General features: G+C 35.7%; 1 protein-coding gene across 3 annotated transcripts; it reads right to left on the bottom strand.

The window, feature by feature from the left end:
- Positions 1-1,961: 1,961 nt before the first annotated feature.
- On the bottom strand, positions 1,962-17,662 carry LOC119789029 (calsenilin-like). Of its 3 annotated transcripts, XM_038293778.1 has the most exons (10): positions 17,387-17,662; positions 15,176-15,350; positions 8,939-8,941; positions 5,403-5,527; positions 4,364-4,433; positions 4,082-4,152; positions 2,759-2,866; positions 2,572-2,676; positions 2,301-2,363; positions 1,962-2,209 (listed from the first exon to the last, which is right to left on the bottom strand). In XM_038293778.1, exons 1-10 carry the CDS (start codon positions 17,390-17,392, stop codon positions 2,162-2,164), a joined length of 774 nt encoding a protein of 257 aa, XP_038149706.1. In that variant the 5' UTR covers positions 17,393-17,662; the 3' UTR covers positions 1,962-2,161. The 3 variants fall into 3 exon arrangements, with proteins under 3 accessions (XP_038149706.1, XP_038149707.1, XP_038149708.1); XM_038293779.1 differs by lacking the exon at positions 8,939-8,941; XM_038293780.1 differs by lacking the exons at positions 15,176-15,350; positions 17,387-17,662 and adding an exon at positions 9,247-9,922.
- Positions 17,663-18,399: the final 737 nt, after the last annotated feature.

Below are 18,399 nucleotides of genomic sequence, written 5' to 3'. Positions count from 1 at the left end.
TGTAAGAAAAGGCACCACATGTCCTATTGTGAGAAAGAAGCTTCTCTCCATAGCAGGGGCAGATCCTCTTACAAATGCTCTCCAGATAGAACGGTTGTTGTATCTTTGGTTTTCCTGATAATTAGGCTGTTGATGTTCTGTCTTGTGGTTGTGATGGTTCCCAGTTGCATGCTTTGGCCTGCCGATGAATCCCAGCCCGTAACCTGTACCGGTTCCTCCCAGCATGCCGGCTCCTGCCGCTCCAGCCCACTTCAGGCCCTTTTTGGGGAGGCCTTGGGAGGAAGACGCTTTGCTGGTGTCACCTTTACCGTTACCTTTGAACCCTCCCCCTCGCTTGCTGAGTGAACCTGGGCACAACGCCGCAGCGAGCAGCATCAACACCCAGAATAAACGCAGTCTTTGCAGAGCAGCCATCACTGGAAAGCTGTAAATTTCAAACAAATGTTTACTATATAAAAAAAAGTTGAATCTCAAAATACGTTATTTTTTTTCATGGAATGATACTGAACACTTTGTTATAGTGGATGACAGGGGTGATCCAAATCTATTGGCAGGAGTTCAAACTGGCTTTTGATTTATTGTTACTGGATGAACAAAGTCCTAGACTCCCCTCTGCTAACACAACAGAGATCCAGAACCATCCAGCACATGCTCTGTCAACAACGGGATTAGTTGAGGATCCTGTGATGCAGATTTCACTTTTTTATGTTGGGAGTTTTTTTGTTTTATTCTCCTCCCTGTGATTAACAGTGATGTATTACACTGTTTAATCCTTTATACATTACTGAAATTATTTTTGAAAGAAAGCGTTAAGATCAAACACATTAAAACGTCATTTAATTTTCAGTAGCAGTGCATAAGAAAAGGTAATTTTGATTAAAACAAGAGCTTCCAAAAATTATCCTATTTTTTTTTTTTTTATTCTTATTCAATAAATAAAACCTTTTCAATATTTGTATAATGATTGGATTGAATTGAATTTCGAATGTGTACGTCTTGAAGATGAGAAAGTGACACACATCCAATAATATTGCCTCAGCTGCTGGAGAGAGAAAAGGGTACTTTACCGTTTTTATTAGTCCCACAGATTGGTTCTGATGCTGAAGCTGTGGTCTCTCATCAAACAACATCTACAGTGTAGCTGGGCAGCATGTTGGCCTTCATTATCATTTCCATACCAGCATCCAGTTTAGCTCCTCCCCACAACAAACAGCGGCTGGTTTTCAATGTTCAATAATAGGCCTAGAGGACAGCTTCAATGTTTCTGCTGATGCTGTTTTTCTGACTCCGTAGTCACAAAATGAAAAGGGCCTCTATTATGCATTTAATTATATCACTCTATGTTTTAATGATGAAGTAAAATAAGTAAAGAAATAAGTAACATCTGTTTAAAAAACAAATTTACAGGTAAATAATGAGAGGATGTAAGTTATATGAACTCACTTTATGTCCCTCAAAAGCAAAAATCTGATCAGTAGACTTTAAAGTTAAAGAAACAGTCAATTACTAGACAATGATTTTAAAGTCCTGGTCTTAAGGCAATTTTTTTAGCTACGGAGATATTTCAAAATAAAAGTATTACTGAAACACACTGGAATTTAAAGTATTTTTAGGAAAATAGAATATTAAAAATGTTGGTAATTAAAGATTCAAAAACCATCCATCCATCCATGGATATGATATTCCTAAATTTAGCCAAAAAAATCTATGAGATATGAAATATGCAGATTTCATACCAAGTATATATAATATATATCTAAAAAAAATCCAGGACACTCACCACAGTAGTATTTAATAATAAAGTATTCTCCCACATTTAGCATTTCCAACAACAAAACAAACCAAAACATTTTCTTTGCATATAAATACACATTCACATGCTGTTTTAATTCAGGGAAACACTCATGCACGTCTTGTAATAGAGATATTTTCCACATAAAAAAACACTTTCATGCAAAAAAAAAAGAAATGCTTTAATGTGATTTGGTGGATACTATTTTAGATATTCACATTTTACGGGAAATCTGTGTTGTCTAGACTATATGAACATGTGTCCTATATGTATTGTCCAAAATCATCTTTAGATAAGTGGATATGCTTAGGAGCTGTAGCCTGTGGCTGTAACTGGAAGCGTCACAAGGTGAAAATTTCCCTACAGAAACTAAAGGACGTTCTCAAAGAGCTGCATGGAAGCCATTATATTTTCATCCTATTGAGAAAAAAAAAGAAGATATTAGAAAAACACTTTTGATTTTGGTAATTACTGCCTGGTGAATGTTGTCGCTTTGGGGATAATTTACCTTTTGGCAAGTTTCTATGAATTCCTCTATTGTCACGACTCCGTCTCTGTTTTTATCCATTTTCTAAGAAAACAGATGAATAAATTCACAAGACAAGAGAAGAATAGTAAATAAGTAAAGCTAATGTAACCTCATGATTTAATTAGATTAGAAAATTTCTAAGAAATGAAAGTTATGTACTAATATAAAAATACCAACAGGTTTATTTTTTATGCTTTAGATATTTACTGTGAAAATTATATATATGAATAAAAAAATAGTTTTAGTGCACCTGGAAAAATTTCTCCACATGGTCAAAGGGAGAATCATCTCGTATGCTGGGTAAGGTATACCGGCCCATCATGTCGTATATGGAGGTCATAATCGCCAACATTTCCTGCAGGGCACAAAATGAATGCACAGGTTTTTACAATGAACTGTATTTAGTTTGAAAGCTTTTGCTCCATTAGATCTGTTACCTCCTTAGTTACGTAGCCATCCTTGTTGATATCATAAAGATTAAATGCCCAGCGAAGTTTCTCAGTAACAGAACCTCGCAGTAAAACAGAGAGTCCCAACACAAAGTCCTGTGATTGAGATGGAAATGTTTTTCTTAGTTTGCTGTAAGCAGCTGCAGGGTCTTGCAAAAAAAAAAAGTAATTGCACATGGACTGCCAACCTTTTGCCTAATAACCGCAACATACTTTGAAAAAAAATCTGAAACGTGGTGTAAGTTCAGAATCCTTCACTCTGATAAACCTAAATAAGAGCAGTCAAATGCCTTCAGAAGTGAAATAATTTGTAAATGCATGTGTGTTATCTAATCTGAGAAATAATCCAGCTGTTTTGATAAAGAACTCTGGGGTTTAATAGAGAATATACTACAAAAGTAGCACCATGAATATCAAGGAACACATCAGAATGCTTTGGAAGAAAGCTGTAAAGAATATTAATCAAAGAAACAGCCAATAGGTACATTGTCAACTGCAGGGGTGATAGGTGGGGGAGGGGATTTGGATTGGATGTGGGGAAAACCTGGAAGAAAATCTGTTGTAGGCTGTTAGAAGACTTAGACTTGGGCAGAAAGTCCTCTTCCAGCTGGACAAGGGCCCTAAACACACATCCAAAGCTACAAGTACTAGTCTTCAAAGTGTACAGAGCACTGGTGTTAGGAGATTTATTGTAGATTAGAGCATTATCATGTATAAGAATGGCCTAGTAAAAGTCCAGAACTGGATCCATTTGAGAATCTGTAAAAAGAATCAAAAGCTGGTGTTCACTGATGTTTTGACTGGATAAAGTCAAACTGAGCTTGAGCTATTTAATAAAATGACAATAAAAAAGAAAAGGTTTACAGATATGCAAAAGCACTAGAGACATACGGAAGAGGATTAAGGCCACTGAAAAAATAAAAGAAGGTTAACTGATTTTTTAATTTTATTTCAGTTTAATATGGGAAGAAAAAGTCAGAATTCTGTCTTTAATCTCAGAATTCTGACTTTTTTTTCCTCAGAATTCTGACTTTAATCTCAGAATTCTGACCTTTTCCCCATATTAAACTGAAATAAAATTAAAAAATCAGTTAACTTTTTTTTTTCAGTGGCCCTAATCCTCTTCCGTAGACATAAGACTCTCAGCAGTTCTGCAAAGAATCGGCAATGGGTTTTTGGACAAAGTTCACAATGCTTTGTTGGTCAAGAGGATAAAACCTCAACTAAGCACATAGAGTCAAAGAAGGAAGCTGCTGAAAAAATGGTCAAGCTGTTAGATTTGATCAAAACTGCAGCCACTGATTGACTCACCTCAAATCGGATGGAACCATTTCTGTCCACGTCGAATGCGTTAAACAAAAAATGAGCGTATGTGGTAGCATCTGAAAGAAAACATGGAAATCAATGCAATGGTATAAAAAATTATGTTTTTTTTGCTAAAACAAAATATTCTTATGGTATGTTCAACCATTATGCTACACTGGTGGGCTACCACTAAAAAATATCTAACACATTTAAAATAGACCTTTAGAACAGGAACACTCAGGCAAACAGCAGTTGGCATGAGACTCAGGTTATATATAGTTACTGTACCTCCTTGAGGGAAGAACTGTGAGTAGATAGTTTTAAAAGTTTCTTCATCCACTAATCCGCTTGGACATTCCTGTTGACAGATCAACAAGCTTCCCTTATGCATTTATTCATTAAAAAAGAAAAAACCAAAAAGGAATAAACAATGTAAGCATTTAAAGAGCTGTGTATGTATTTTTAAACCTCTGAATGCAAGGCTAGTTTATTTTTATTTTTGGTGATGGTATTATTGGACCATTAGTGCAGCATTTAAAAATGTTGAGTACTTCATTTTATTAGAGTGCTTGCAAACTGACATTTCTGGCGCAAAACAGGACTGGTTTAAATTTTACATGGAGAACATACATTTTTTTTCTGTCAGTAGGTAACTTTTTTTTTTAGAAATATGTGTATGTATATATATATATATATATATATATACACACACAGCACTTTGAATCATCTTGTTGCTGAAAATAAATCTTCCTCTTTCATATTTGTTTGATTACTAAATTAATGCCACTGAATTGTTAGTTTTGACAGGTAAGTAATGGGCTGCTAGTGCTATAGTGACACAGTTTCTGAAAACATTTAAATGCTCTAACCTTTAATCGGAGCACCATAAATCCATGTCAAGAAAATAAACAGACGCCTTCATACAATAAAGCTCTTTTTTTTGCTAAATTCTTATTAATATTGAGTGTTTAGCGCGTATTTCATTAATCTATTACTTTATCTTTCCTTGGGATATAAAATGAGGCGACAGTGAGGAGCTGCTTTCTTAGCCACTGTTCACAGCAAGATGAATGTTTTTCCAAGTTAAGAACTAATGAGAAAACAAAAACAAGCTTGCTATCAGTAACAGTAGCTTCGTACAAATATTTACCAGTGATACCAATACGTTTGTGGGACAGCAAGTGCAAAGGTACAGCAATTGACGTCTTTTAAAATACACAAAAAACAAAACTCTGTATTTTAATTCCAGAAAGATCTGAAAATCATTTTAAAATCGAAATATGTTTGTGATTATGAGCAACTCCTGCTGTGTTGAGCTCTCCCCTACATTTTTGAAGCCTCTGTAGAGAGACTGGAGCTCCTTCCTGGTGAACTGCGTCTGGGCTTGGAGCTGGTCGAGGCCTTCAGGTTGGTGCCTCACCATGGAGAGCTCAAGGTCACTGTCAATGTTGTCTGCCAGACAGAATCAGACCAAACAGGTGGAAGACAGGAGAAAGAAAAGAGGGAGGAAAAAGCAGTAAGACCAGAAAGAAAGAAAATCTGAACAAATGAAGGGAGGAGGGTAAGATATTCGAAAACTAAAATGACATAAAAGCACCCACCATCTTTAGGAAAACAGATGAAAAATGAAGATAAGACAAGAAGGATGGGGAATGGGTGGTTGGTTAGAGATGAGAACATTTGATTAAAATGTTCTCATAAATTCGATAGAAGGGTATGATTAGGGGAACATGTAGGTATGTTAAAGAGAAAAGATATATTTTAAGTGCATAAACATAGTTTATGTTTTATCTACTTATTGTGGACACCTTCTTGTCACAAAGTGTTATTACTCATATCCTCCTGTATTTATCCTTGTTCTTTTGGATTTAGACTTCGTATCCTTTCTTTCTATTCCTAACCAGCATTGCTTTATGTTCGATTTTTGCGTTTTAGTTTTTTCACGATTTTTTCTCAGGATTCTGGACCAGCTCGATAATTTTTTTTTGGTCCTCATAAACAAACCATTCACTCTTTCACTAATTATTACAATTAGCTATGTTGCTAAAGAAATGTACAAGAACGTAAAATTATTATAAATCAACATTAAGAAATTAGAGGAATATTTCTATACATCAGGATTGCTAAATATTAATAAAAAAATACTTATGGTTAGAGCACAATTTGAGATGTCTGCAACAACAGCTGTCTGGGTTACTTAGCTTCTGAAAGCAGCTAAACCAAACAGTAGATGAGAACATTCTGGGCCAGTTTGTCTCTTAAATGCAGACCCAGGGCTCTTAACAATAATGAGGACACTGAGGTCATGTCCTCTCTATTTTTTTTTTTATTTATATGTTGCCTAAATTGTGAATTATAAACTCTAAACATAAATTACACCGAAACTGAAAGTAGGACGATGATCTAGGTCTCCCATAAAACTGCGAGGTGTATAACATTGGGGTGGGAAGTGGTTGCCTAGTGGATAGGGCATAGGGCTTGGAGTCCTGAGGTTCTGAGTTCGAGCCCCACTCCCACAGACTGCCTCTCTGGGTCCCTGAGCAAAGGACCCTTAACACCATGGTGCTCTCCGGGTGCCGCACAAAAGCAGCTCACTGCTCCCCAAGGGGATGGGTTAAATGCAGAGGGTTAATTTCGTTGCTCTGTACTTGTAACAGTGTAATGACAATTAAAAATGCTGGAGAGAAATAAAGAAATTTGAAGAGCCAAAACTATCTAATAAAAAAGAGGAGCTCGAGGACCTTGGCATACGCATTGTGCACCATCAACACGCACTGTCGCTATAATCATAGTAATAGTAAATTAACTTTATTGATCTCACATTTGAGAAATTTGCCTCTGTATTTAACCCATTTTGTTGGGGAGCAGTGGGCTGCCACTGTGCGGCACCCGGGGAGCAGTGTGGGGTTAAGGGTCTTGCTCAGAGTGCAGGCTGTAGGGATCGAACTGACTACTTGCAACCTTCCCAGAGCAGAATTGCACTGCTCTAACCCACTACGCCGACACTCCCTCCATGTAACTGTCATTGGCTACAGATGCCGTCAGTGAGTCTGTCAGTCACAGCAGTTAGTGGAAGAGGAGCGCATCAAGCTACAAATGTAGGTGGAGAGCAGTTTAATTTCTTGAAGACGGTGAGAAAAACCCCGCAATTTTCTTGAGGAAAAATTTCAACCGGGCGAGCTACTCAGACAGCAATGGAATATTGGACCAAAGCTTATTTAACTCTGCACTGGTCATCAGTCACCTTCCAGCAGTTGAAACAAAATTCATTATACAACTGATATGTTACTGCAAATGGCCCTGTGCAGACCTAAGCATTCGGTATAAAATTCTATATAACAGACTTGTAAAAATAATCCCAAATGTTATTACTAAATTTCACAATGACTATATACAAGGTAGGAAAGGTTTGTTAGGGATATTCTAGATATAATAAGTGAAAAAAGGGAAAAATAGTGCAGTAGTGCTGTCATTAAATTAACGCTTTTGACAGAGTGGAATGGTTATTTCCCTTTGAGGCTCTTAAACATTATGTTTTTGGTCAACATTTTATTAAATGGACAAATTTGCTTTATATAGAACTATTTGCTAAAGTTATGACCAACAGCATTTCTAAAATTATCAAGATAAGAAGATGTTGAAGATAAAGTTTGGTACCAGGTAAACTTCTTTCTAAAAGAAACACCTTTGCTTTTAATTTTTAGCCCAATAATCGGAAATGACGCCTTTAGTCCAGGTAGAATAGATGGTGGATTAAAATCTTGGGTTAAGGGGTTGTTGAAAATAGGACATCTTTATAATACAGAGAAAAAACTAATGAAACATGAATTAAATACTGACAAATTCAACAACTGTTTTAAGGGCAGCTCTCATGTTAAAGGTGCTCTGACTGCTGCACTGCAGCCCTCTTTGTCCCACGACTCATTCAGTGATGGATCTGACTCTCTCAGGTTACATAGCTGAGTTTTTGGAGAAGGGTTCCCTGCATGCTGCATATATACATGCAAAACGCTTTATATTGACCTAAAATCATTTAATATATCCTAAAATTAAGCAAATACATGTCTCAAAATTATACAGTGCTACTTTAAACCTGTGAAAGGTAATCAGCTACAAATTATACTATATGAATTGCAATAGTTACGAGTAAAAATAAATATCAAATAATAAAATTAATACAAAAATTTACAGCTAAATGATTTTTTGAATTTGATTTATTCAGTTGATATATGTTTATATGTCTTTATTTAAAGTATTGTATTAATAAATTATATAACCACTTTTTTATTGTTTGATTACGGCTATTTCGGCCAATAAAGCACTTATTAAATGACAAAACTGGAATAATTGTATTATGTATTAACCCTTAAGGGACTACCGACATGTCCAGGGTGTTCTAAAGCGCTCACCCTATTACTGCTGCAGATGACCCCCAATCCCAGCCCTCCCCCTAGACCTGTAAAGGATAAATGTGTATAGATGATGGATGAATGGTTCTATATTCTTTACTAGGTACATACTTTAAATTCTTTTAAATTTATTTTACATTTGAATATTTCTGCGGTTATCATAATTTTTTTTTTAAAGCGAACTCTATACCAATTTATTTATGCCATGCTTTTTATTACAATGTATCTGTTGTTTCACTTTTGATTATGCTTTTAGATATAATGTTTGCTACTAGCTGCTCTCGTGTGACAAGTAGATGTCCACAATGTAAAAAAAGAAAAAAAAAGTTAAGTCTACTGCTCTTTAATCACAAATCTTTTTAGCTAAACTGAATAGAAGTTTAGGAGGAATACATTCAAGGGACTAATGGGAAGAAATTAATCTGATGATGATAATGATGATGGAGCTACTCACCATCTTTACGATTTCAGACATGATTAGATTTGAATAAGACAAAGGAGAGGTTAGGAAAGTGATGAAGGAATGATAGGGAAAGAAAAGAAATGTGAGTTAAACATTGAAAATATATAAACAAATATTTCCACTGTGCATTATTTTTAATTAGAAATATATAAAACATTGCTGATGGAGAAATATAATAAAAGGAAGAATTTGTGGATTTTAGACTCAAATAGAAATATTTCATTAACAAAAGTTTCACTTTTAAAGAGAAAAGCTCATATTACTAGTTATTAAATATTTGACATTTACCCTGCTCTTACCTTCCAGTGATAAAGGCTCCCAAATCCCAAACTGTTTGAGAACAACAATAAAAAGTCCAAGAACTACAGCAATTGCAATTATTTCCATTCCCTGCAAACCCATTATTCACTTAGATGTAAGCTCTAAAAACGTCACACAAACAAAAAAATAGTTCTCTAAGTGGCTCTTTTGAGCAGCTTTTGCTAGAAATAAACATCCGTTACTTCATCCATTAACCTCCTTCAGTAAATCAGAGCTATTCTACCAGCTTTGGTAGTTGTACGATGTTTTAAACCACCGAGTACCCAAAAAATCCCAACAATGTATGACTGCAGAACATCCTGCTGTCCAGGTCGGACAAACTCAACATGCGCACCTCAGTTGAAATGCAATTCAGAAATGTGAAACTCTGAGAAAATCCAAAGTTTTCCTTATTTGCAAAAACATCCATCCTAGCTCCATCTCCAGGTTTGTCTCAGAGTAAGTCAAAGCTTCAGCTGTTGTGAAGCAGGTGTGTGCTTACATGTGGGTTTAAGGGTGGTGCCAGTGATTGTAGAAGTTGTTGGTGAAGGAATTTCATTACTAATGGTCTGTGATTGGCAGTCAGGTCTCTCCATGAGAGCCCCGTCATTTCAGTGATGCAAAACTGTAAAACCAAGCATTGATCCACATTTGCTGATGGCAGGGATGTGAGTAGCACTTAGTGCAAATGAGCCTATGAGCATGTACTTGTGTCTCCAGACTGATACACTCAATAAGTAAAGTGGTTTTTAATCAAACACAAGCATAAGATGTCGGTTACTGAATATTTTTCAATATAATGAAAAACAATGAGTTGTATTCATGTTGTGAACGTTCACTTCAGAGAGGTGCATATAGTGCTGCATTTATTACTACAGGCTGAGCATCAGTGTAGAACAGTATTTTACACAATGCCTCTGCTTTGATCAAGCACATTTACAACACAGTTGAAAGTAAAGAAGAATATGTGCATAGTTGAAAACTGGTGAGTCTGCAAAACTTAATGGACTCAGTTCAAGTATCAGGGAGTGCTAATCAATCATTTGGACTTAAAATATTGGTCAGGGAACAGGCAGAGAAAGTGTGCAGCGTATGCATTTTAATGCACGGCTTATGCAAGTTAGGAATTTTACTTGTGTTGGTTGTAGCTTTAGTTTAGGCCATCAAAAGACCATAAACCAATATCAGACCCAACCCCAAAGAAATGATAGCATAGATTTGTCAATTCTGTTTTGGTTACATGTAAACTGAATTTTGTGGCCAAAGCTGCAACCAAGCTAATTCTAATGTATTTCACCCCAAATTTTAAAATAGGCAATTCCAAAGCAGTTGTTTGTTGAATTTTCTGACTTTCATCTTCTCCTTACACCAACATTATTTTTCTTTCAACAGTTAGCCAGAACAGCTTGCATAGAAAGCTGCTTTAAAAGCCTAGCAGTACAATTTCAGGCTAACAATCCCCATTTTTATTTATATTTACTTAACACAGCATCATACCAACTTTAGATTTAAAGCCCTTAAAAAAAAAGACACAGCTTAAACAAAGTTGTGCATTGTTGCAGACATCCAAAAAGCAACAACATGAAAATACTACATAGGAATTAAAGATTATTACAACAGATCCAATAAAAACAAGCAAATGTTGAAAACCAAGGCAGTGAAAAGGCCTTTCAAATATGCAGGGGTAGTTTATTCCAGAGAAGCCAAATACAATTTCTTGCAACATGTAACCTTCCTCCTAGAGACGTTGGTACCTGCAGGAGCTACTTGACCTGACGGACTGAGAGAGTAAAAATGGCTAGAAGCTTTGAAAGGAATGACAAGCTACTCGCTCATGCAACTCTTTCTCACTCCAACATAAAGTTCATTACAGTGATCTAAGTGAGATGAAATAAAAGCATGGATCGCTGGAGTTGCCAAGACAGAAGAAGTAGTCATTTTCTAACCAAACCAAATAAAATCAGAACTTCAAAACCTCTTTCCATTTAAAATGATCAGCTACTAATCTACTTAAAGGGTGGACGCTTTTCATTACCAATAAAAAAAAAAATATCATGTTCTCAGACACACTAATATCTGTCCTTGCTCTTGTAAATAGTAACTTATCCTCGGGCATTGTTCCTTAAGCTCTGAAACATGCAGTTCTCCAGCCTCTACTTAAGAAACCAGCTTTGGATCCTACTGTTCTGGCAAATTATCGACCTATCTCTAAATTACCTTTTATTTCAAAAATTCTTGAGAAGGTAGTCTGTAATCAGCTAATGGCTTATCTTAATAAACATAATATATTAGAGGTTTTTCAGTCCGGTTTTAAACCATTTCATAGCACAGAGTCAGCCCTTTTAAAAGTTTTTAATGATATACTTTTAGCAACTGATTCAGGTGACGTTGTTGTTTTGGTGTTGTTGGATTTATCATCTGCTTTTGATTTTAAAATTCTTTTATTTGTTTTAAAACTCTTAATGGCCTTGCTCCTTCTTATCTGTCTGAGCTGTTGCATTCTTATACACCCTCCCGTTCCCTCAGGTCAGCTGATCAGTTGCTTCTGAGGGTCCCAAAGACAAAATGCAAGCTCAGAGGAGACCGTGCTTTTTCTGTGGCAGCTCCTAAGCTGTGGAATGATCTGCCTCTGAGCATAAGACAGGCCTCTTCTCTTGCTGTTTTTAAGTCCCTTCTTAAGACTTATCTTTTTTCCTTGGCTTTTAGCACAATTTGAGAGGTTTTACTTTGTTTTATTCTTTTTGTATACTAATATGTATTTTACACTCGTTTTTTCTCTATTTTATAATTTTATTGTATTTTATGATTGTGTACAGCACTTTGGTCCTGTCCGGTGCATAAAGTGCTTCATAAATAAAGTTGGTATGGTATGGTATGGTACTAATATAAGGACATGGTTTTTTTTAGTAACTAGCTACTTAAATGGTTGGATTTTATAGAAAAAAGTCAAAATGACAGTCAATACTAATGCAGGACTAAATATCAGTTTGCATGTTAGCAGAATGTGGGATGTGAGACTCAGTTTCCCCCTATAATATGTTTATTTATGTCCTATAACAGGGCTACGGCTGTTAACATGGTTGCTTAAGAATGAAAAAGTTGTTTTTTACTGCACTCACTGAAATATGTTTTAGTTTATCTCCTTCAACCACAAAGGAAAGCACGAAAAGGCAGATGTATGATTGAGCCGTTAGATTAGTCATGCCAGAAAAAACCCCCACAGTGCTTTGAAGCTGAATGCATTTCTTTTTTCTTGCAGTTGTATAAGTTTTACTTTACATGAAAGTGATGCAGTGTATATGCAGGATCTGGACTTTGATATAAATTTTAAGCTATATAATGCAACGGTGTGTTGTTTAATGCATCATAAGTGCTGATCCATACCTTATCTTTTATTAAATATGGATGGAGAGCGGTGAATTAAGCACGCAAATATGCAGGTGAAGCAGTTTGCAGCTTCATCATCAGGGTTTAATGAATGCAGAGGAAGAAGCATTACAGCTAAGAGGCTAACCTAACTCATCTAACACAAGGAGCCACTTCTTTTCTCATATATAACTTTGATTTTCTTTTTTTTATTTTATTTTCACAATATTCATTTCTATGAGCAGCCTTGTGCTAAATGTTAAAAGACTCAAGATTTCAGTAAAAAAAAAAAAAATCTAACAACAAAAGAAAGCAAAGAATGGTTGAAACAGAATATGCTTTGAGGTTTTGAAACCACTAGATGGCGCCAAAGTTATTGGAAAGCTAAACAGAATATTTTACAAGTAATAATTTTCTCCATCAATCGTTTTGGAAGAAAATTCCTGGTTCTCTGGGTCACAGATTAATGGATCTACTGCAGATTTATTTGCTATATCAGTTCAAAAGTTTATGACCTTTAGTTCTTTTAATTATAAAGTCTTGGTATTTATCACACTTAAAATTTGTTTTGGTACAACTTCAAACATTAATGCATTTTAATTGGATTTTCGTTGTTAGGTCCCAATATGTAGTGCATGTTTGTCAAATGAGGTCAAATCTTTTACAAAAAAAGCACAAAAAGGATGTAATGCATCTAAATTAAGAAATCCCAAACAACTTTTAGTTAAAACAGCAACTGTAAGTCTTTTTTGGGCAAAATATCTGTTAGTTCTTTTACATCAAAGAAACCTTTAAAAGTATAAATTTGTATTCAAAGCATGCATTTGCATGAAGTGTTATTCTACACTGAATTGTTTATGTATTATTATTATATACCTACATAAATAACTTAAAAATTAAAAATTAACTTTTGTTTTTTTTTGTATTCATTCAGGCCCAGGTGTTCCAAGGCCAAAACATTGCTAAGAGAGAGGGGGATGCTTAAACTATTAGGGATTGTCTGGCCATAATAAGAGGTAGTTCTCAAAACATTTAGACTCTTTCTTGTTCTTTTTGTTTTGTGCTTTGGGTAGGGAAGTGTTTCACTGACACACTTTATTTAACTGGAGTGAATAGCTAAATACTTTTGTCCCACAACAGATCCCATATGATCAGATCAACTGGATTTATACTAAAGTTAGATTATATGGAGTTGGGGAAAATGTCTTCTGAAGCCAATTAGCTGCAGTGGACCACATTTAGGAGTCTTAAAGTGAGCTGAATGAATGTGCAAGCCATGCTTTATTTATAAAAAAAAAAAATACCAATTATCTTTTACTTTAAAGCTGGCAATAGCAATGTGCTACTTTGTCTCGTGAAATCCCAAATGCTTGTAGTTGCAACATGAACAAGTGTAAAAACATATACTAGTGAGAGTAAACAATCATTTAAATAAACCAAATGGGAATATCTATGGAAAAAAAAAACATGTCAATATGTTATATTAATGTATTTAAATAAAATGCAAATAAGCATACATTCCTTTTTTTGTGTATTTGGAAATAATAAAAATGGAAAAGAAGCTGTGAGGTAAGGACCTACAGTGAAGTCTATGCCTTTAAATTACAGATTTTTGATCAATTTCCTGACAGATCAACTCAGATTATATAGCCTTAGATACCAGCAAACATACTGTAATGCCCTTGGCTAAAAAAAACACTGGAAAATGGTGACATTTAAAATATGCAATGGATGAAGCAGATGCTGCTAAATTGATTCATTCTGTAGCCTGTGAGACTGAGAGCATACATCCCAACTGTAATATTCCAGTTCTGCTCTCATGATGTTTTATTATTCAGGGCATCCTACTGCTCTAATCTCATTTCCTGTGTCTCTGCCTGTGGCAATTTCTCATTGAATGCTAAGGAGGCTAAACCTCCCCTGTTAATTTCTAAAAATTATTGGTCAAAAATGTATTTTTCAAACTTCATTAATGTAGCCATTAAACTGCATTTAATATGCACTAAAATGCGGCTGATTTCATGAGTATGTTGCATTTTAATCAGATGTTGAGCCCGCTCTCGAACGTGATCTCGCCTCTGCTCTGGAGCAGCAGGACGCTGCTGTTCAGCATCTATGACAAATCCCTGTTGAGGTTTGAACATCGGTTTATTGAAATAAGCAATGAGAAAGTCTAGCCCTGGTTGGCCAGCATGTCAAAATACGTCACTTCCTTTGAGGCTCAGCCTCCTAAACGGTCTACGGAGCAGGGGCGGAGTGTGAAGCTGGCTGCTCGATGCTGATTGGCCAACCTACTTAAGGATTTTTGGCTGACAGTGGCTAGACAAGAAGGAGGTTTTCCTCATGAGTCGCGAGGGAAAAGTAATAATTCAGTCAGAACAGATATCTCGTGCTGAACTCTTGCTCTGGTTTCTGGAGTTTGTCAGAACACTTCACAACAGCTATTTGCACCCTTTGTAGGGATGTGTTTTATGTGTTTCAACATTTGTTAATGGAATTCGTGATGTTTGGATTGAATTAAAACCATTCAGCCTCCCCTGCAGCAGCTGCCACGGTCTCTACCTGGTCCTTGCTGGGTGGTGCTAGCGATTATCCACTTGACAAGGCAGCATCTCATCAGTGATTTGCGGGAAAACCGGGGTCTCTGCCACTTTGAGTCCTCGGTCTGTCCCCCTGGGCCGGGGTCTTTGCCATTGGCATCAGGGATCAAATCACCATCCACTGCCTTCTTCTCTGCCTGAAGAAGAGAGACTGGGGATGACTTTAATGCTCTAGCCATACTTTACAGAAGCAAAATGAAACCAAACTATTCTATCAAATTTTTTGCGATGCTACATCTCCAAATGATTCAGTTTTTTAATTCAAGATTGCTCTAGAATGTGATTGTTGGGAGGCTGGGAAATGTGCTAAGCAGCAGGCAATTATTTGGGTCCTGGCTCCCAAATGCAGCTGCCTAAAGCCATTTAGACCTCAACATCTGATTTTTTGTTTTTTGCAAAAAAGATAGTTTTTTTTGCTTTTTTTTATGGCTTTGGTTTTATTAGAAAGGAAAAGTTGCACATAAGAAAATCAGATTAGCACACTACAGTGACTAAATCAAATAACAGAAGGAAGAGTTGCTTAGCAGCAAATATTGAAATGAACTGACATATTATGTTAAAACACATTTGCTATATGATAATTTGAATCGATTTTGCAGAGATTAAAACAAGGGAGCTGAACGCAGTATCTTTATTTCCAAAGAAATGCAGTCTGTAAGTGCCTTATGAGGATAATAGAACTAATTCATTTATAGAATATAAAATTTAGTTCAAATTCAGTTTAATCCAAATTCAGTCATACACAGAAATATATATCCTGCATAAGATTCTGCATATCATCATCATTCTTAACTATAGAATAAAGCCATTCTATCAGCGGTTTCATATTTGGGGAAAAAAAGTAATAAATAAATAAATAAATATAAATCTGGATTGGGGAAAACCTCAGAGGTTTTTATGTAACAATTTTTATGTTTGTGTTGATTTTTCAATGACACAAAAGGCTGAATCCATATAAGATTTTACAGACATGATTAAATGGAGACAAACACATCAGTTCGCAAGCTGCCAATTGCATAAAACAAGAGTCTACTAAGGAACTCATGCAAACGTTAGTGTCACGTTAAGCATTAATGAGCCTAATAATATTCAAATACCAAACAACCCAACTGATGGAACAACATTGTTAATATCTTTTTTATACATATATGTTCCTCTTTTAGTATAGATTCCATTTGAGCAAAGATTATTACAAATGTCTTCATGGTTTGAGGTTTTACTTTGACCAATCAAAGTGGACAGTTTATAACACCAATATAACAGCTAGATGTTATAACTTAATTGCTATTTAAATTATGTTATGCTATTTAAAAGGCACATGACTCATTTTTATCCCAATTTGAATGTAGAGACAATACAGCATCCAAAGTGCCGCTCAATAATTTGCATCAATAAAAGATTAAAGTTGCAGCTGCAATGCTGAGGTGCATAACCACTGTGACTTTATTGACAATGACTAAATACTACCTGAACCCTCCACATGAAAGGTAAACGGCGTGCATACGAGCCTTCATTGCAGTCACACGAATACTCTTAAAAATGCATGAAGTGGAAAGTGAAGCCTCATACATTACTTTTCCCTTAAAATATGTATTTTCTGCATGCACTTTCCTGAAAGCTTTGTTTTAAATTAGAAAAGGGTTCTTTTTAAACCAACATGAAGATTTGTTTTGCATGGTGAGATCCTCCATGTGTTCATCTGAAGGGTTATGAACTCAGTGGGAAACTGCTCACCGCTGATCTTCACATATGGTACAGTAGGCTTTTGGCCACTCAGAGCTTCTGTCACAAGCTCTGTCCCCGTATGCAGACTTGTAGCCTCTCATGTAACAGCAGCAAATAAATGTAGGTATTTGTATCCGTCATTTATTAATTTAAATCATACGCTCTCTAAATCAATCTCTCTCTCTGAATAAAATATCACATGCACACTTTTCTTTATGCATCTTAAATTTCAGGCACTTTACTGTAAGTTGATACTTAAATGTAGTTTCCATCATAAAGAATTTAACCCTTTAAGCTGCATATTGGAATTTGTGTCCCTTTCAAATAAATTCAGTGTATTAAATCTCCAAGTGATAAATCAAAAACGTACACAGGGTTCTCAAGAATAATGAATATATTCATCCACATGCTGGTTGCACCTTTGAAAAGTGAGAAATGCCTTCTGTACCTGCATTGTGACTGGATTTCAGATGCTTCTTTGAAGAAAAGTCGCTTACAGCCGTCCTCCTCCTCCTGCTCTCCTCCTTACGACCCTCACTGAACTGCGGCAGCAGCTCCCTTAGACAGACAGTAGATATTTAAAGGAGGAGCGGAGCTGCTCACGTCAAGTTGAGGATCAGCACCATAAAGTGTGACAGTTATACGGTGAAGTGACAGCATGAAGACAGATGTTCCTGCTGGTGTTCAGCACAGAACGAATGGCTCTCAACAAGAACAAAGCAGCGGAGACTACAAAGTGTGGGTCAGGTGTTTATATCGTGACAGATGTTGTTATTTATAGTCGGATCATAACCTATATGTGGATCTAGACTCAGACAGTAGGCCTCTCTGAGGAAATTAAAAAAGATGTCTGTGTATCCTGTCAACATTAGATAACAAATTTCTGTCTGCTCTAAGAGTTTGCTATGATGGACAATTTATCTTTTGTTTTGAGAAGAAGGACAACAATGTGATAGGATTCTTCCTTACTCAAAAGAATGTCCCTCAGTTTCTCAACACATATTTAAGTCTAGATTACTGAAATGTATAGAAAATTAAGGATTTAGGATTTATTATGAAAGACTAAAAAAGCAGCAGTTTTCTGCTTCTTGTCTTGTTTTTACAAATATCGTTTGGTACTGTCTCTAATGAAATAGAAAGAGTGCTGTTTATTGGTTGTTTCTGCCACATTTTCTTTCACAAACCATACATTTCATAGTATCAGTATATCAAATCAGAATTAGATTTTTATCATAATAGCATGCTTCTCAAAATTTTTTGTGACTTTTTTGTGTCAGTTTCCCCCTAAATGGCATTTTTACATGCTTTTCTTTTAACTGTTTTGCAATTTACCTTGCTGTAGTTAAATCTATTTTGAAATGTAAAATTATGTAAAAGAGGATAAAGTAAAGTGAGCTGAAAGGGAACGATACAGCTGACAGTTGCCTAGAATTGATGATTTCACAGTGAATTTGGTTACCA

This window comes from Cyprinodon tularosa, unplaced genomic scaffold (genome assembly GCF_016077235.1).
Source record: "Cyprinodon tularosa strain WSP-4 unplaced genomic scaffold, ASM1607723v1 ctg33, whole genome shotgun sequence".
Taxonomy (NCBI): Eukaryota; Metazoa; Chordata; class Actinopteri; order Cyprinodontiformes; family Cyprinodontidae; genus Cyprinodon; species Cyprinodon tularosa.
This window is presented reverse-complemented; position numbering and strand designations above follow the sequence as displayed.

What these genes read in the sequence shown, in the direction of transcription:
- LOC119789029 (XM_038293778.1), bottom strand. An exon ending in ATGGTTCCATCCGATTTGAG is followed by an intron (nt 2,867 to 4,081) that starts GTGAGTCAATCA and finishes TCTCAATCACAG; the next exon opens with GACTTTGTGTTGGGACTCTC. An exon ending in ATGGCTACGTAACTAAGGAG is followed by an intron (nt 2,677 to 2,758) that starts GTAACAGATCTA and finishes TGTGCCCTGCAG; the next exon opens with GAAATGTTGGCGATTATGAC.